This window comes from Podarcis cretensis (assembly GCF_951804945.1).
Source record: "Podarcis cretensis genome assembly, chromosome: 2".
Taxonomy (NCBI): Eukaryota; Metazoa; Chordata; class Lepidosauria; order Squamata; family Lacertidae; genus Podarcis; species Podarcis cretensis.
In genome coordinates this window covers 124,417,430-124,437,130 of record NC_137171.1, presented here as the reverse complement: position 1 = coordinate 124,437,130, position 19,701 = coordinate 124,417,430, and the positions used below count along the sequence as shown (strand labels likewise).

Below are 19,701 nucleotides of genomic sequence, written 5' to 3'. Positions count from 1 at the left end.
ATGGTGAGTGGGGGGGGTCGGGTGGCAATGCTTCTACTTAATGTATATGTGGGTTTTGTGTCGGCGTCACTTGTGTGGGATCTCTCTACCATTCGCTTGTGTTCCTTTGGTGGTGAGAGGTTGGAGTTGGCTTAGCGTATGGTTGTGTGTGATTGGCCGTGGCGAACTTTGTTTTCATGTGTGAGTGGGGTGGGCGGGTGTTTTTGAATCAGGTTAACCATATTGATTCGTATGCTGTTGGCGGATTCTTGTCATTGTCTTGTTGGGCTGTGTATGTGATAAAGGGGAGCCATACCGGGGTGACGGCGTCTTCTTCCATTTGTCCCTGTGTCAGTTTCAGTTTATTGGTTAGTTTTTCTAATAAGGTTGTTTCCCATACTATATGGTACCATTGGTCCATGCTTATTCCTGACAGGTCTCTCCAGTGTCTGGCTATGGTGTTTCTGACTGCTGAGGGTAGGTGGGTGTGATGGTTTGTGTATGCTCTTCGCAATAAGCACCCTCTGCTCACTCAGAGAGATATTTACAGTTCTTTATTTTACATATGTACAAGCAGCACAGTTCAATCATGCATCTGAATCGTCCGGTTCAGATTCGGGGAGTGGTCTTCTCCTGCTTCTCCTCCAATAGAAAAGGTGGGGGAACTTCATGGGACGTCTCTGATCCCTGCGCTTTAACCTTCTCCTTTGCATAGGCTCTCTGTCTGTTCCTGAGCTCCCTGTGCGGTGCTGGGGCTCTGCTTCAGCATCAGGGAGCCTTCCCGCCTGCTGGCTCTCCCTCTTCCCCTTCCGTCACTTCCTTTCTGTCTCCTTCTGACTGTTCCCGCTCTGACTCTATACCCCCGACTCAAAGGCATTCCTTGGCAGTCCCGTGACAGTGGGTTATGAGCTCTTTATGATGTGAGTGGGCATTATTGTCTTGGAAGATGTTTAGTAGGGTGACTTCTAATACTTGCTTAGTTATTTTGCATATTTCTTGTATGATCCAGAATAGTTGGATTTTGGGCATTCCCACCAAAGACACCAGCTCTCTCTCTTCAGTCTCATCCACCAATCCCTCTCAAATGTCCCAGTTTAAAATTCCAATGCAAATACTAGGAAGGGAGATGGGTGGCGCTGTGGTTTAAACCACTGTGCCGCGACGGGGTGAGCTCCCGTTGTTCGGTCCCAGCTCCTGACCACCTAGCAGATCAAAAGCACATCAAAGTGCCAGAAGCGGCTCAGTCATGCTGGCCACATGATCCAGAAAAACTGTCTTGAGGACAAACACCAGCTCCCTTGGCCTGTAAAGCGAGATGAGTGCCGCAACCCCAGAGTCTTTTGCGACTGGACTTAACTGTCAAGGGTCCCTTTACCTTTATAGTAGGAAAGTGCTCTGTTCAGAACAGCTCTACTTTTTATACCCCGCCCTTCTGGCTGGGTTTCCCCCATGGAGGTTCCCATCAGAATATTAAAAATACGCTAAAACATCAAACATTAAAAACTTCCCTAAACAGGGCTGCCTTCAGATGTCTTCTAAAAGTCAGATAGTTGTTTATTTCCTTGACATCTGATGGGAGGACGTTTCACAGGGCGGGCACCACTACCGAGAAGGCTCTCTGCCTAGTTCCCTGTAGCTTCACTTATCGCAGGGAGGGAGCCGCCAGAAGGCCCTCTGAGCTGGACCTCAGTGTCCGGGCTGAACGATGGGGGAGTAAATGCTCCTTCAGGTATACTGGGCCAAGGCCGTTTAGGGCTTTAAAGGTCAGCACCAACACTTTGAATTGTGCTCAGAAACATACTGGGAGCCAGGGATGATCCTTTAGAATCATAGAATCATAGAGTTGGGAGAGACCACAAGGGCCATCGAGTCCAACCCCCTGCCAAGCAGGAAACACCATCAGAGCACTCCTGACATATGGTTGTCAAGCCTCTGCTTAAAGATCTCCAAAGAAGGAGACTCCACCACACTCCTGGGCAGCAAATTCCACTGTCGAACAGCTCTTACTGTCAGGAAGTTCTTCCTAATGTTTAGGTGGAATCTTTTTTCTTGTAGTTTGGAACCATTGCTCCGTGTCCGCTTCTCTGGAGCAGCAGAAAACAACCTTTCTCCCTCCTCTATGTGACATCCTTTTATATATTTGAACATGGCTATCATATCACCCCTTAACCTCCTCTTCTCCAGGCAAAACATGCCCAGCTCCCTTAGCCGTTCTTCATAAGGCATCGTTTCCAGGCCTTTGACCATTTTGGTTGCCCTCCTCTGGACACGTTCCAGTTTGTCAGTGTCCTTCTTGAACTGTGGTGCCCAGAACTGGACACAGTACTCCAGGTGAGGTCTGACCAGAGCAGAATACAGTGGCACTATTACTTCCCTTGATCTAGATGCAATACTCCTATTGATGCAGCCCAGAATTGCATTGGCTTTTTTAGCTGCCGCGTCACACTTTAGGACTGGTGTTATATGGTCTCGGCAGCCACTCCCATTCCCCAGTCTAGTTGTCGCATTCTGGATTAGTCGTAGTTTCCAGGTCGCCTTCAAAGGTATCCCCATGGAGAGCGCATTGCAGTAGTCCAAGCTGGAGATAACCAGAGCATGCACCACTCTGGCAAGACAGTCAGAGAAGATGTTTGGCACCAGCTTGGCTGCAGGAGTTTCTGGAAGAAAGCATACGAGGCATCATCTTACGAACTCCACTCTGGATTTGTGTAGCCTTTTCCTCTCCTGAAGATACCCTGCAAGGCAATGGAGGTTAAGGATCAGACTTCCTTCTCCTAGGTGGGCTCCCTTTTCCAGGTGGGTGAGAACCATCTGCCCCTCACTTCCCTCTGCAACAAAAGAAAGCACCTTTCAAACTGTTGGACCCACTCATGATCCCGTCTGCTCAATATACCAGAGCCTGTTTTCGCATGCATGGGAAGTCCCCATCTTGCCAGGGGTTTGATACCCATCAGCTACCCTCACCTGGTTTGGCCAGCCAGTCGAAGCCGTTTCCCAGAGTGTGACTGCTGTCGCCTGCTGGCAGCTTCTAGGAGCCACAGGTGAGAGCTGAGTGCAGGTTGGGGACCAAAATTGGACCAACTACCTGAGAAGGAGCATGACGTGTCCCCCACCAGAGGTACCACCCCATACACCCCTTTTTTAACATACCCCAAATATCAGTATTCTGATATATGCAGTATTCTGATGTATGTAGAACCGGAAGGGACCCAGCGGTCATCTAGTCCAACCCCCTGCAATGCAAGAATTTAAGCTAAAGCATCCATGACAGATGGCCACCCAACCTTTGCTTAAAAAACTCCAAGGAAGGAGAGTCCACCTGCTCTTGTGGAACCCCATTCCACTGCTGAACAGCTCTTAATGTCAGAAAGTCCTACCCTCTAGAGCAGGAGAAAACAAGCACATTCTGTCTTCCATGTGACAGCACTTAAGATATTTGAAAATGGCTATTATATCTCAGTCTCCTCTTTTCCAGGCTAAATATACCCAGCTCCTTCAACTGTTCTTCATAAGGCTTTGTTTCCAGGCCTTTGATCATCTTGGTTGCCCTCCTGTGCACATGTTCCAGCTTGTCAACATCCTTCTCAAATTGTGGTGCCCAGAATTGGACAAAGTATTCCAAGTGTGGTCTGACGAAGGCAGAATAGAGTATTACTATTACTTCCCTTGATCTGGAGACTAGACTTCTGTTGATGCAGCCTAGAATAGCATGTTAAGCCTGTGGTCCAGGGGTGTCCAAACTTTTTTCAAAGAGGGCCAGAGAGAGTTTTTTTTAGGATTTTACTCCAGAAAATAAACTTCCACAGGGGCCAGATTAAGCTGACCAGAGGGCCAGATTAGGCCCCTGAAATGGACTTTGGACATGCCTGCCCTTTTCACATGTACTGCTAGTAAGCCAAGTATCCACCATCCTATATTTTTGCATCTGGTTCTACCTGCTTGAGTGTAGAACCTTACATTTGTCCCTACTGAAATTCATAATCTGGTGTTTCTCTCCCTCCCGCGGCTGGGTCTTCAAAAATCTATTGAACGTGCTTAGTGTGTATTGCAAGCAGGGATGTTTATCCATAAACTACTCTAAGACCAATATTGTGGTTTTTGGTAGGCATACGTCGTTCTTAGACCAGCAAGCCATAGAACAAACCAAACCCGCATTTTTAGATATCTGGATGTTCTTATTAGTGGAAACCCTTTCGTGGAAATGACATATGAAAGAGTAAAATCTAAAGCACTGAAAACTATAGGGGCATTGATGGAATTTTATAGGGAAGTCAACCGACTTCTTTTTCAGTATTTCCCTCCCCACTGGATACTTCACCTTTTCTTTCCCTTTGTTGTTTTTCTGTGGGATTGAGCGTTCATAATTATCAGGACCCTGAAGAGTATATGATTTATTCTCTGACTTGTTTCTCTCTGTCCTTATCAGTCCCTTTCTATTCCCGGACGCCTCTTTTCCTGGTTTCTGCTTGCCTGTTTCTGATGACACCACGGACAACTTTTTCTCCTGTCCTTTGTCTGTTTGGGGGAAAGAAGGAAGAAGGGAAATGTGTTAGGAGTTCAATAACCTGATGAGGGGTCAAAACCAACGACCTGCTTCTCTTCATTCATCACCTCTTCTCCTCTTTCCTGTTTTCACGCCCTATGGAAACTTCTGAAGACAAAAATACAGCTTTCCAGGAGGCAGGAAACTGGTTCAAAGGGCAGTTTGCAAATCTGCAGAGTGCCATGGGGCAGGAGTCCACTTTGCCTGCTGAACAGCAGCCTGAAAGAAGAGGAGTGACTCCACCTTCAGCTGACCATCCTTCAAGGACTCAGAGGAGAAGCCGCTTATGAGAAGCATCTGCCTTCATCCTTCTTAAGCAGAACTGTTGCAAGGAGATAAGGAATACCTGTTACCCATTCAAGATAGGCTCAAGAATCGACAGACACAGCAGTGGAGAAAAAGAAAGTAAAAATTTATTGCTGAGCAATAAAGACCCAGAGGAATGATTTCCAGAGCCTGGGCCCAGAGCCCTGGGGGCTTTAGGTTTATATACCTTGTTCCAAACAGCATTAAACATTACATATTCATATACTGCAGCAAAATCAAACCAATGAACATGGGTGCAGCCCTTCCTATGTCCATGTAAAGATTACTTCTGCTTTTCCATATATGTGCATAAGAAATAACGGCCTTTACCCTATTTTCAGCAAACTAGCAAAAAGAGGGGGGAAACCCTTTGGCAGTTGAAGCCAAAATCCCCCCTTCTGTTATCAGGCAGATGCCTTACGTTATGTGGCAAACATCCAATTTCCTGTTTCTCAGGTCGGCGTGACGTCTTGTGCTATTTTCGTGAGCCTAAGAAACAGCCTGAGGAATGTTCCCTACAGAATGCAGGCGTAGCTAAATATTTATTTACTTTCTGCAAGCACAGAACAGGGCAGAGAGAGACTCTGATTCTTAAGATTTTAAGCACTTCTAGCATTAACAATTAAGCATTGTTACGGTATATGGTTATACATAACGCATAAAGGTAAAGCTCTTCCAGATGGCCTTGCCACAGAACATCAAGCAGCAGTCAGATGCTGGAAACAACGCTTATAGGCTTCCTGCTTCCTGGACCTCACTTTGGATGCTAGCACCTCAGAGACTCTTAGAGTTGGCTGGTCTCACTCCACTGAGCTCTGAACATTGCGGCTCAGCAACAAGACTACGGCATGGTAGAGATTTTGACAGCTGCATTCCCCTGCTCCAATGAGGCCAATCCTGAGGAAATGTTCTCCGCCCCCTAGTAGCTGGCCAGAGAGAAAAGCCCAGCCTTGGGACGCGGGTCTAAACCACTGAGACTAGGGGTTGCCGATCGGAAGGCCGGCAGTTCAAATCCCCGCGACGGGGTGAGCTCCCGTTGCTCGGTCCCTGCTCCTGCCCACCTAGCAGTTCAAAAGCACATCAAGTGCAAGTAGATAAATAGGTACTGCTCTGGCGGGAAGGTAAACGGCATTTCCGTGTGCTGCTCTGATTCGCCAGAAGCGGCTTAGTCATGCTGGCCACATGACCTGGAAGTTGTCTATGGACAAATGTCGGCTCCCTCGGCCTGTAAAGTGAGATAAGCGCGCAACCCGAGTCTGCATCTTGAAAGACCTACATTGCCTCCCAGTATGTTTCTGAGCACAATTCAAAGTGTTGGTGTTGACCTTCAAAGCCCTAAACAGCCTCGGCCCAGTATACCTGAAGGAGCATTTCCATCCCCATTGTTAATTCAGGGCGCAGAGGTCCAGCGCTGAGGGCCTTCTGGCAGTTCCCTCATTGCGAGAAGCCAAGTTACAGGGAACCAGGCAGAGGGCCTTCTTGGTAGTGGCACCCGCCCTGTTGAACACCCTCCCACCAGATGTCACAGAGATAAACAACTACGTGACATTCAGAAGACATCTGAAGGCAGCCCTGTTCAGGGAAGTTTTTAATGTGTGACATCTTAGTGTATTTTTAGTCTTTGTTGGAAGCCGCCCAGAGTTGCTGTGGAAACCCAGCCAGATGGGCGAGGTACAAATAAATTGTTGTTGTTGTTGTTGTTGTTAAACTACAGTTCCCAGGGTTCTTTGGCAGATGCCAGGACAGCCAAGTAGAATGTGGGGTGGGGGAGATACAACAGTACTTTACAATATACAAAAGTCAAAACGCTGAAACAGATTAAAACTAAACCATTCTCCGAAGCACCTAGGTAGGCTGATAATGCCAAGGTTGCAGGTTCGATCCCTGTAAGGGAAAGCTGCAAATTTCTGTTTTGCAGAGGGTTGATCCACAGGGGTGGGGGTGTCAAGAAGAGCCTATCATGAAGCGTGGATACCTAGGAAGGGGGGGGTCTCTTCGCCGTCCTTTTGTTTTTGCTCGTCGTTGGTCGGGGGTGGGGAGGAGCTTGTTTTCCTTCTGTCACGTAGTTCAACTTCGGCCATTTCCCTCCGCAACAAGGCTCGTCCTCCCGCTCATCCCGTGCAGGAAACTGGAGAGGGGGCGGGCGTCAAACAATTTTGTGCAATGCAAAAAAATAAGAATTGTGCAATGCAAAAAAAAATCTTGCGCAATGCAAAAAAGGGCAACTTTTTAGTTGCATCTACATTGCATAGATCAGATCCCCCATCCCGCCTCCCCACCATTATCACCCCCCCAAAAAAAAAATCTGCGCCTTTACCTCTTTGCCCTCCCCAGGAGCCGGCCTCCCCCTCAGTCCAAGGGATCTGACCTCGCGGGTTTCCCCTACCAGGAAAAAGAGTGGAGGGGCATCCTCTGAAATCTCTCCTCCCCACTCTTAAAATCTCCCGCCTTAGAGGACCCATCCCCTACTCTTCCCTCCCCCCCCCCCCGCTTGGAAACAGCCTCCGAACAGCGCTCCCTGCAGCTTTGAGAACCAGGGCAGCGACACTTCGGGTTCCCTTTCGAACGCGGCGGCCCATAGAGCTACGAATGCAGAGCCGCCCCTCCCAGCTTGTGATCTGCGGGTGGGGGGGGGGGAGCAGACAGTGGTGGCGCCACCGGTTTCTGCTCGCAAGGAGAGGGAGATCTTCACCCTCCTCTCTGGCTCAATGACCTCCGTCTACTCGAGAGGCGGGGAGGGGTCTTAACCCGCTTTCCCCGGAAGAGGAGCAGGAAAGAGGTGCAACACGTTTGGGGGTAATTTTGCATTGCTGGGGGTGGGGAGGGGGAAGGGTTTGGGAGGGGCGTGAATGGGAGAAAAGTAGGAAGGAGCGCCCCCCCTCCCCCTGGGACGTTGATCCAGGCCACCCTCCCTGAAAAGTATGGTCTCTCCACCCCATCCAGAGCAGCCAGGTCCTGGGGGGGGGGTCCCTTCGATTACCCCCATAAAATATTTGAGGGGACCGCTACCACTAACCCAGTGTTTCCCAACCTTGGGCCTCCAGCTGTTTTTGAACTACAATTCCCATCATCCCTGACCACAGGTCTTGCTAGCTAGGGATGATGGGAGTTGTAGTCCAAAAACAGCTGGAGGCCCAAGGTTGGGACTAACCCAAGTGGATGGGCATTGCCATTCAAATTGGGGGGGGGGTGCGTGTGAGCCGTGTCATGTGATTGATTGTGCAAAGTGGGGCTTGCCTGCTGCTCTTATTTATCATCTATCTATCTGTCTATCTTAACCCATGTTTGAACAGAGGAATGGATTCTGAGACTTGCATTTGGTGCAGGGATATGAAGTGGTTTAGGGACTTAAAAGCCTTTTAAATAATCTCAAGGCTGGATGAATCAAATAAATGCCCCCTGTCCAGCTCACTAGGGGAAGAACATGTATCCCCAACAGCAGCAGCAGGTTTTGATGCCTTTTTCTTTCCGAAAAGGGGATATTCTCCAGATACCCTCTTGGGAGTTTGCTGGAGAGGGAGATCAAAGCCTCTGTGTGTGGGGGGTGTGTGTGTGTGTGGAATCTGGACTCTCTTGCAGGATTGGCTCAGCTCAGGGATGCTGAGGGTGTTTTCTCAGCCTGGGCTGCCAGCCTCGTTCTCGTAGGCCCTGCCTTAAAAACATCCAGACTGACAGGGGAAAACCTCTTAGCGTTAAAGGGGTTCCAAAGCCCGCCACTTGGGCAGTGCTCACACAACAACCCTGTAAGGTGGGCCAGGATGATAAGCAGAGCAAAATGTAGTGGTTGGAACAGGAGAGGGGAGCGTTCTTCAGCCAGAGGGCCACATTCACTCCCTTAGCAGCCTTCCAGGGGCCACTTCCATTTGTGGGCGGGGCCAGAGACATAAGTGGGTGGAGCTAGGGATGTGACTGAGCTTTGGTACCTCTGGTTAAGAACTTAATTCGCTCCAGAGGTCCGTTCTTAACCTGAAACTGTTCTTAATCTGAAGTACCACTTTAGCTAATGGGGCCTCCTGCTGCTGCTGCTGCTGCGCCGCCGGAGCAGAATTTCTGTTCTCATCCAAGAATCATAGAATTCTAGAGTTGGAAGAGACCACAAGGGCCATCGAGTCCAACCCCCTGCCAAGCAGGAAACACCATCAGAGCACTCCTGACATATGGTCATCAAGCCTCTGCTTAAAGAGCTCCAAAGAAGGAGACTCCACCACACTCCTTGGCAGCAAATCCCACTGTCGAACAGCTCTTACTGTCAGGAAGTTCTTCCTAATGTTTAGGTGGAAACATCCTAACATTTCTAATGTTTAGGTGGAAACATCCTGAAGCAAAGTTCTTTACCCGAGGTACTATTTCTGGGTTAGCGGAGTCTGTAACCTGAAGCGTCTGTAACCCAAGGTACCACTGTATATTCATTCAAAGGATCCTTTCCGACCATGTAAAAGCCGTCAGCAAGGACTCAGGGCAGCGATGGAGAGGGTTTTGGCTTGGGGAGATTCCTGGGTCCTGGATGGAGAGGACTCGAGGGCTGGATTTTGGCCTGGGGTGCCAACATCACCAAACTTCGTATCTCCTTCGCCCAGTCCTAGTTTGACCTGAGAGTGCTCTCAAGCATCCCACCTCACACACCAGCTTGTATGGAGCTCTTCAACCTGGTTCCCTCCGGATATCAGTTTTCTTCCAACCAGAGATGGGCAATAATTTACAAGGTTGCTTGCAAAGGTCAGGAAATGGTTTGCCAGATGGCTGTTTGGAGGAGGTCTATAGATATATGAGTGTCTGGAAGAGGTTGGAGGATGGATGGCGGAAAACAGATTGAGGTTGAATCCTGACAAGACTGGTGTACTGTTTGTGGGGGATGGCAGGTGTGGGAGACTCCCTGGTCCTGAATGGGGTAACCGTGCCCCTGAAGGACCAGGTGTGCAGCCTTGGGGTTATTTTGGACTCACAGCTGTCCGTGGAGGTGCAGGTCAAAATCTGTGTCCAGGGCAGCTATCTACCATCTCCAAGTGGTATGCAGGCTGAGGCTGTGTCCACAGAGTGGTGCATGCCCTGGTTATCTCCCGCTTGGACTACTGCAATGCGCTCTACATGGGGCTACCTTTGAAGGTGGCTTGGAAACTACAACTAATCTAGAATGTGGCAGCTAGACTGGTGACTGGGAGTGGCCACCGAGACCATATAACACCGGTCGTGAAAGACCTACATTGGCTCCCAGTATGTTTCCGAGCACAATTCAAAGTGTTGGTGCTGACCTTTAAAGCCCTAAACAGCCCTGTAGACCTGAAGGAGCGTCTCCACCACCATCGTTCAGCGCTGAGGGTCTTCTGCTGGTTCCCTGCGAGAAATGAGGTTACAGGGAACCAGGCAGAGGGCCTTCTTGGTAGTGGCACCTGCCCTGTGGAACACCCTCCCATCAGATGTCAAGGGAATTAACAACTACAGTGGTACCTCTGGTTGTGAACGGGATCCATTCTGGAGGCCCGTCCGCAACATGAAAAGAGCGCAACCTGCAGTGGTGTGTCTGCGCACGCGCGGGTTATGATTTGGCGCTTATGCACGAAGTGCGATTTAGCACTTATGCACATGCGCGAGCAGTGAAACCTGGAAGTAACCCTTTACGGTGCTTTCGGGTCACCGCGAGACGTAACCTGAAATAACGTGACATAAAGCAAATGTAACATGAAGTATGACTGTATCCTGACTTTTAGAAGACATCTGAACGCAGCCCTGTTTAGGGAAATTTTTAATGTCTAATGTTTTACTGTTTTTATGTGCTGTAAGCTGCCCAGAGTGGCTGGGGAAACCCAGCCAGATGGGCAGATTATTATTATTATTATTAATTAAGAATAACCTTTCTTTATTAGTTTTTGAATTTGATCCTAAAACTTTACTTGTGTATCTGGGTGAACATACGCTGAATGTCCCCTAAGGGCTGAGACAGCTTATAATACTATAAACCTCCTGTACACAGGACGACATGTTCCCTGTTTCTCTCTCCTGCAGACCCTACAATGGCACCACTTCAGAGCTGCTCCCTACTTTGAAGTACATCGTGACAACAGTTGGGAGAGTCCCAGAAGTGGCCCAGTTTACGCCTCCTCCAAATCCCCTACAGCCAGTGCAATGGCCTCAGAGGCACTGTTTGTACCGTCTCTTCTTAAAGGTGGAGTGGAAAGAGGAGCCAGGCAGCTTCCTCAGGTAGGGAAAGAGCAACGGGAGCAGGGAGGAGGGAAGAGGCACAGATGGGACCACCCATCCTCCCTCTGTGTTGAGTGGGGTTGGTGGGGATCTAAGAGAAGCTCTGTTTTCTTCTTCCTCTTCTTCTTCCAGGCCCTTTTGACCTTTGAGGAGGTGGCTGTGTTTTTCACGGAGGAGGAGTGGGCTCTGCTGGATCTAGGCCAAAGAGCTCTGCACACGGAAGTCATGGAGGAGAATTATGAGATGGTGGCCTCTCTAGGTAAGGATGCATTTTTTATTCCTCTTGGCTGTTGGAGGCGTGAATTTGCTCTTTGTGCCATTTAATCATGCAGTGTAGGAAGAGCATAAGAACAGCCTGTTGGATCAGGCCAGTGCAGTGGTCCATTTGGCCAGCATCCTGTTTTCATAGCGACCAACAGATGCCTGTGGGAAACCTACAAGCAGGATGGGAGCACAAGAGAAACTTTCCCCTGGTTTCCAGCAACAGGCATTGAGAAGCATTGTAATGCAGGAATACGCACCTGTTCCGAGCAGGGATCAAACCTGCAAGCTTCCCGTTATCATTTTCAGCTCCATTCTCTAACCAACTGAGCTATCCTGGTCGTCGGGTACGGAGGCTGGTGAAGGGACAAGTTACATTTTTTGATGCAAGATCAGCAATTTAAGTTCTTCGTCAACTCTTGGAATGGATGCCCACTGGATCCAGTGATCTATTTTATTTATTTGTTTTTACTTTTAAAACATCATTTTTAATTACATTTGAGTGTAGATTGGTCTCAACTAGGGCCAGGGCCTTTTCAGCACTGACCCCAACATGGTGGAATGCTCTGTCACAAGAGATTTGACACCTTTTTTCGCAGGGCCTGCAAGACGGAGCTGTTCCGCCTGGCCTTCGGCTTCGACTCACTCTGACCCCTTGTATGGGATTTGGTATATAAATTTTCCCTTGGCTTTTTTGCTGGCCCATGTAGGACCACCATGGATAGCTGGCTCGGGTGAATATCAGATGTTTCCTCCCTTTATGGTCTTGATTTATGGGCTACTACTAAAATGAGTTTGACCAAACTGCGGGAGGCAGTGGAAGACAGAAGTGCCTGGCGTGCTCTGGTCCATGGGGTCACGAAGAGTCGGACACGACTAAACGACTAAACAACAACAACAACAACAACTAAAATGAGGCTGCATTTTAAGCTGTATTTTAATTGTTTGGTTGTTGTTGTTGTTGTTTTTTCTATTACATTTTATTGCAATTCATCTTCGGTGTTAGCCACCCTGAGCCCAGCCGGAGAGGGCGGGGTATAAATAAAAATGTATTATTATTAAATTTATTATTGTTTTACTAAAAAAAGTGTGATACATTCATTTGACTATGCTGACATCTATTTTGAAGTGTTGTTCAGAGAAAAATAAGGAGCCCCATTAATCTCTGAGCTGATGAGGTGCTCTGATGAAAAATCAGATAGCAAGGTCCAGGAGAGAATAATAATGAATCCGCCACAGAAATTCCAAGCCGTTGCATGTTGGCCATGTGCGTAAGCTTCTCATCTAGCACTGAGCAGGGTATTAACTGCTCAGAACACTCTCGACTGACAGTTAAAATGGGCAGTACCTTTATCTTCCAGCGGTGCAACACTGCCACAGACATTGCCATGACAAAGACAGCTGACCACCCCTTGAGTTTTATTTTATTAGGCCCAGAACTTCATATCTCACTATCCGCTTTACTTCTCTAGACTTTTGTCTCCTGCAAAGCTTAATTCAGGTCCTGGAATTTGCCCTATATCCTCTGTTGTGATATAATTTGTTCAGCTTCTCTGCAATCTCCTTTTCTTCCTTCACAACTCCTTTGATTCTCTTGCCACCCAGGTTTCCAGATGCCTCCCTAGACAGTTTCCTGCTGTTGTTGTTTAGTCGTTTAGTCGCGTCCGCCTCTTTGTGACCCCTGGACCAGAGCAGGCCAGGCACTCCTGTCTTCCACTGCCTCCCGCAGTTTGGTCAGACTCATGTTTGTAGCTTCGAAGACACTGTCCAGCCATCTCGCCCTCTGTCGTCCCCTTCTCCTTGCGCCCTCCATCTTTCCCAACATCAGGGTCTTTTCCAGGGAGTCTTCTCTTCTCATGAGGTGGCCAAAGTCTTGGAGCCTCAGCTTCAGGATCTGTCCTTCCAGTTTACTGCTAGTGATATTTAAATAACTTAAATCATATTTAAATCACTTCTTGTCGTTGGCCTTGGTATCTTTCTAGCAATGTGTTCCACGGTGTCTTTTCTAGCACCCCTTTCTGTCTGTTGGCATCTTTTCTTGCCAGAGTTTGTGTTCCTTTTTGTTCTCTTCATTTGGACAAAATTTCAGCTTTTTCGAAGGAAACCTTCTAGTCTCTTGCTGCTTCTCTGTCTCTGCTGATTAACCGTCCTGGTGTCCTCTTTCCTGTCCTGGTACCTTTCCTGATCTACAGTATAAAATCAAGTGGAATTATTTACCAACTTCCTTTTTATCAGCCTCCTCATTTAGATTAGATTAGATAAGTTTATTGTCATTGTCCGTATATACACAGTATACACAACAACGAAAATCAAACACCCAAGACCGGATTCACATACACATTTGCACGTATCTCCAACACTCTCATCCTATTCAGACATAATCTATTAAAACATACATAATCCAGAATATAACACAACCTATTAGAAGCATAGCATAACCTAAAACCTATCTCATTCCTTACTACTCACTGCTTGCTATTTCTTACAACTGGCCCTGAGATCATTGTTTAGTGCAATCAGAGCTCTTGGATAGAAACTATTCAGAAGGCGTGTGGTTCGTGTTTTCATTGTCCTATATCTTCTGCCCGAAGGCAACAGTTCAAAGAGGTTGTGAGCAGGATGGGTGGGATCTCTCAGGATATTGTGTGACTTCTTCAAGCTGCGAGACGTGAAGATCTCATCCAGGGTTGGTAGTTGGAGCCCAATAACATTCTGGGCAATTTTAATTATTCTCTGTAAGGCTTTTTTATCCATTCCAGAGCTGCTCCCATACCACGATAATATACTATAGGTTAAGACACTCTCAATGGTACTATGATAATAGGACAGAAGTAGGTGCTGAGATAGATTCAATCCTCTGAGCATTCTCAGGAAATACAACCTCCCCTGCACCTTCCTCACAACCATATTAATATTTGCAGTCCATGAGAGGTCCTCAGAGATGTAAGTGCCCAGGTATTTAAAACTACCAACCCTCTCCCCCTCCTCGCCATTTATGTGCAATGGTAAAAGTTTTGGAGGAAGTTTTGTCTTCTGAAGTCAAACCATGTTGCATTTCCCTGGTATCGACCATTTACGCTTGCATTTCAAGTAATTAACCAGTTTTCCTTTATTCTTTTTGTGCGTTTGAACTTCTTATGGGCATAATGTTACTGGGTAAATACATAATACATTATAAACCCACACTTTGTAATAGCAGGGACCACACAGGCCCCTCCTAGTCATGTGGTGCATATTTATAGCATCTCAATGCATAATCCCTTTCCTTGGCTTTGAACTCGTGGATACGGATCGATTAGAAATGGCTGGATATTTTGTGACCACAGGTGTCTAACATTGTCTCTTTCCTTGAAAGAATTAGACCTCCGTTCCTGTTGGGAAGAAGGACACGATCCATTTCTCCAGGATCTCAAAGAAGGGGAGACCTCAGCAGGTAGGTACTTAGTTGTGTTCTGGGGTTCTTTTTCTTCTGGAAATAATAATAATAATAATAATAATAAATTTTATTTATATCCCGCCCTCCCCAGCCGAAGCCGGGCTCAGGGCGGCTAACAACATTAAAACAGTATGACATTATAAAACATTATAAAAATGAGTTAAAATCAAAATTGATGGCAACCATAAACTAAAGCTTTGTAAAGATTGCCAGGAGAGGTCTGTTGCCTTTATGTACTGCTTCTGGGTTCTTGTCCGCATCTACTTGGCCCATGTAGGGCTCTTGGAATAACCCACAAGGACAAATGTGGACCCCAGAGCTTCTCCAGCTAGTGCTTGGGACTGTGCCCCCCTCACTACATGACACATATCCCTTGCTAACCTCAGATTCAGCTGGGCATGGAAAGGAGAAGGGGAAGATGCTTGAAAATGGTAAAATCAGAGTAGCAGAGAAATGGGCCCGGTTCATAGTGTCTGCTTCTACCTTGCAATTTGAATGACCTTTTCTTTTTCTCCTTCCCCTCCAAAAAGGTAATGGGCAAAACAGGAAGAATAACGGGGTGTCATCAGAAAATGTAGAGCAAGAAGCATGGAAAGAGACTTTTGTAGATCAAGGAGCCCCCCAAAAGCATGTAGGAAACATGTTGAAGAGTGGGGGAATTAAATCCTCGGCTACTGAGGACATCAATGTCCATGTATCCCTGAGTTCACAGGAAGATCACACAGGGAACACTGGGAAAGCATGTCCAGAACGCAGCAAACCATATAGTCACCCAACTCAATTTAATGTACGTTACAACATCCACACAGGGGAGAAACCACTGAAATGTTTGAAGTGTGGAAAGAGCTTCAGTCATAGTAAAACTCTTACTCAACATCAAAGAACTCACACAGGGGAGAAACCGTTCAAATGCCTAGAGTGTGGAAAGAGCTTCAGTCGCAGTGGAACTCTAACTCAGCATCAAACAACGCACACAGGGGAGAAGCCATTTAAATGCAGTGAGTGTGGAAAGAACTTCAGTGGCATTAGTAACCTTACTAAGCATCTAAAAACCCACACAGGGAAGAAGCCATATAAATGCAAGGAGTGTGGAAAGAGCTTCACTCATAGGAACACCCTTACTTTACATCAAAGAACCCACACAGGGGAGAAACCGTTCAACTGCGTGGAGTGTGGAAAGAACTTCACTCATAAGAATACCCTTACTTTACATCAAAGAACCCACACAGGGGAGAAACCGTTTAAATGTATAGTGTGCGGAAAGAGTTTCAGACATGGTGGAAGCCTTAAGTTACATTACACAACTCACACAGTGGAGAAACCATTTAAATGCAAGGAATGTGGAAAGTGCTTTAGTTGGAGAGGTTACCTTTATTCACATCAAAGAACCCATACAGGAGAGAAACCTTACACATGTATCGAGTGTGGAAAGAGCTTTACCCAGAGTGGAAACCTTACTGCACATCAAAGAATCCACACAGGGGAGAAACCATTTAAATGTATGGAGTGTGGAAAGAGCTTTTGTGGGAAAGGTGACCTTACTCAGCATCAAAGAACGCACACCGGGGAGAAACCATTTAAATGTATGGAGTGTGGAAAGTGTTTCAGTAGCAGTGGGTATCTTAATGTACATCAAAGTACACACACAGGGAACAAACCATATGCGTGCATAGAGTGTGGAAAGAGTTTCAGCACAAGTGGAAACCTTAGATTCCATCAACAAACCCACACAGGGGAGAAACCATTTAAATGCATGCAGTGTGGAAAGGGTTTCAGTCAGAGCGGAAGACTTATTGCACATCAAATCACCCACACAGCGGAGAAACCATTTAAATGTATGGAGTGTGGAAAGAGCTTTTGCCAGAAAGGAAGCCTTATCGCACATCAGAGAACCCATACTGGGGAGAAGCCATTTAAATGTATGGAGTGTGGAAAGGGATTTAGCCAGAAGGGAAGACTTACTGCACATCAAATAACCCACACAGGGGAGAAACCATTTAAATGTATGGAGTGTGGAAAGAGTTTTAGTCAGAGTGGAAACCTTGCTTCACATCAGAGAACCCATACAGGAGCAAAACCTCACAGATGTATGGTGTGTGGAAAGAGTTTTGGTTCAAGGCATAACCTTACTGTGCATGACAGAATCCATACCAGTGAGAAACTACTGAAATGTATGGAGTGTGGAATGACCTTTAGCCAGAACAGAAGCCTTATTGCACATCAAAGAACCCACACAGGGGAGAAACCATTTAAATGTATGGAGTGTGGAAAGAGCTTCAGTCGCAATTACTATCTTACTTTGCATCAAAGATCCCATAGAGGAGAGACACCATATAAATGCATGGAGTGTGGAAAGAGCTTCTGTGATAGGGGGAGCCTGAAATCACATCAAAGAATCCACACTGGGGAGAAGCCATTTAAATGCATGGCATGTGGCAAGAAGTTCCCTAGGAGTAGTGCCCTTACTGTGCATCAAAGAATCCACACAGGGGAGAAACCATTTCAATGCAGAGAGTGTGGAAAGAGCTTCCGTAGGACTAGTGACCTTACTGTGCATCAAAGAACCCATACAGGGGAGACACCCTACAAATGCATGGAGTGTGGAAAGAACTTCTGTGATAGGGGAAGCCTCAAATCACATCAAAGAATCCACACAGGGGAGAAACCATTTAAATGCATGGAGTGTGGGAAGAACTTTCGTAGGACTTGTGACCTTACTGTGCATCGAAGAATGCACACAGGGGAGAAACCGTTTAAATGCATGGAGTGTGGAAAGAGCTTCAGTCAGGGAAATAGACTTACTTTACATCAAAGAATCCACACGGGAGAAAAACCCTTTAAATGCATGGAATGTGGAAAGAACTTCAGTCAGAGAAGTAAACTCACTTTACATCAAAGAATCCACACAGGGGACAAACCATTCAAGTGCATGGAGTGTGGAAAATGCTTCACTCAGAGGAGTAAACTTACTTTACATCAGAAAATCCACACAGGCGAAAAACCATTTACATGTATGGAGTGTGGGAAATGCTTCAGTCAAAAGAGTAATCTTACTTTACATCAAAGAACCCACAGTGGGGAGAAACCATTTAAATGTATGGAATGTGGAAAGTGCTTCAGTCAGAGGAGTAATCTTACTTTACATCAAAGAACCCACACAGTGGAGAATTCGCATTAATGTATGGAGTATTGAAAGAGGTTCAGTTGTTCTTACTCTCTTATTTTACATCAAATAATCCACACTGGGGAGCCACATTTACACATGGAGTGTGGAAAGAACTTCAGCTGGGAGAGGTGACCTTACTAAGCATCAAAGAACCCACACAGGATAGAAGCCATTTAAATGCATGGCATGTGAAAAGAACCTCTCTAAGCCTCAGATCCCATCGACCAATCCACACTGGGGAGAAACTCTTTAAATGTATGGCACATCAAAAGAGTTTCAGACATAGTGGAAGCCTTAACTTCTATCCAAAACCCATGCTGGGGAGAAATTCATGAGTGTGGAAGGAGCCATGATATGGGAAGTCTCAAATCACACCACAAAACCCACACCATGGAGAAACCCTCTAAGTGAATGGAAGAGGAAAAGAGCTGCAATGGGAGCAGGAAACCTTACTGTACATGGAAGAACCAAGAGAGGCATGAAACTACAGTGTAGAAACAAGAACTTTGGGGCAGCTGGACATGTATTGCCTAGAGTCTCCTTCATCAGATGCTGAGTAGAGAGTATGCTTCGGCCCAGCCGTGCCGCCATAGCCCATAGTGGGATGGAAGGCTGACAATGGACATGTCCATTGGCTCTGGCCCACCAGAGGCTACCCTGAAAAAGCTCTTGGATCATTGTGAGTTGCCCAAAGAAAAAATGAGGTTTTTCTTGGGCAATGAATTAGTTGTTATAAGTAATTTTTTTTATCTTCTCCTTTATTTTTTCATTTCATTTTTCATTCTATTATTTTACAGATATTTTAACAAAAAAAAATACATAATCAATTTAAAACACCAAATCTTAATATCGACCCTCTCCCCTCCCTTTCTGCAGATACCTATGTTATCTCTTTTACTACTGCATATCCAATTCAAACCTTTTTACGTACTCTTTCTTTTATATTCTATTTAACTTGTTCTCACTGCACATTTTTACATCAGTCCTGGCAATGATTTTAAGTTGTTTACAATGATCCTTCAAATAGTCCATAAATTCTATACTAAAGCATCTGCCTTCTTGATTTCTTATTCTTCCAGTACGTTATTGCATACGTCATCAGTTATTGTTGCCAATCCTCCATGGTTGGAACTGCTGCTTCTTTCCATCTCTGGGCATATATCATTTGAGCAACCGTAGTAGCATACATAAACAATTTTTTCTGTTCTTTGGGTACCACTAAACCAGTTATTCCTAATAGAAAAGCTTCTGGGGTTTTTAAAAATGGGAGCAGAAGGCTGCAGCAAGGCTCCTCACGGGGTCTCTGCCATGGGAGCATATTCACCCAGTGCTTTTCCAGCTGCACTGGCTCCCGGTGGAGTTTGTATTTTGCGTTTTCCTTGATGTTTATCCTTGATGAAAGCCAGTGTGGTGTAGTGGTTAAGAGCAGTAGTCTCATAATCTGGGGAACCGGGTTCACTCTCCGCTCCTCCACATGCAGCTGCTGGGTGACCTTGGGCCAGTCACACTTCTTTGAAGTCTCTCAGCCCCACTCACCTCACAGAGTGTTTGTTGTGGGGGAGGAAGGCAAGGAGAATGTTAGCCGCTTTGAGACTCCTTCGGGTAGTGATAAAGTGGGATATCAAACCCAAACTCTTCTTCCTGGACACCAGTTTGACCTTGGGTCTAACCTTCCTCCAAGACCAGAGGAGCTTGTTCCCTGGGATTAACCTCTCTGTTGGCAGCTTCTGTTAAATTAAGATGTCGCTCTGGGAATATAAAGCATTAGATTACAGGAGGGGTGGAATTTAGCTAGGCGAATGCATGTACTTAGAT

General features: G+C 46.5%; 2 protein-coding genes across 2 annotated transcripts in view; both read left to right on the top strand.

Moving 5' to 3' along the window:
• LOC307208944 (uncharacterized protein) overlaps positions 1 to 19,701 on the top strand; it is a 196,683-nt gene that overhangs the window by 99,173 nt on the left and 77,809 nt on the right. The gene's annotated exons all lie outside the window — the stretch shown is intronic.
• Positions 27 to 19,250, top strand: LOC307206264 (uncharacterized protein). Its single transcript, XM_079959284.1, has 5 exons — positions 27 to 899; positions 10,829 to 11,023; positions 11,156 to 11,282; positions 14,640 to 14,717; positions 15,251 to 19,250. The coding sequence occupies exons 2-5, from the start codon at positions 10,949 to 10,951 to the stop codon at positions 17,896 to 17,898; spliced, it is 2,928 nt and encodes a 975-aa protein (XP_079815410.1). The 5' UTR covers positions 27 to 899; positions 10,829 to 10,948; the 3' UTR covers positions 17,899 to 19,250.

Coding starts and splice junctions, on each gene's coding strand:
- LOC307206264 (XM_079959284.1), top strand. CDS start 10,949: ATGGCCTCAGAGGCACTGTTTGTACCGTCTCTTCTTAAAGGTGGAGTG. Junction 11,024..11,155: donor GAGCCAGGCAGCTTCCTCAG/GTAGGGAAAGAG, acceptor TTCTTCTTCCAG/GCCCTTTTGACCTTTGAGGA. Junction 11,283..14,639: donor TGAGATGGTGGCCTCTCTAG/GTAAGGATGCAT, acceptor TTTCCTTGAAAG/AATTAGACCTCCGTTCCTGT.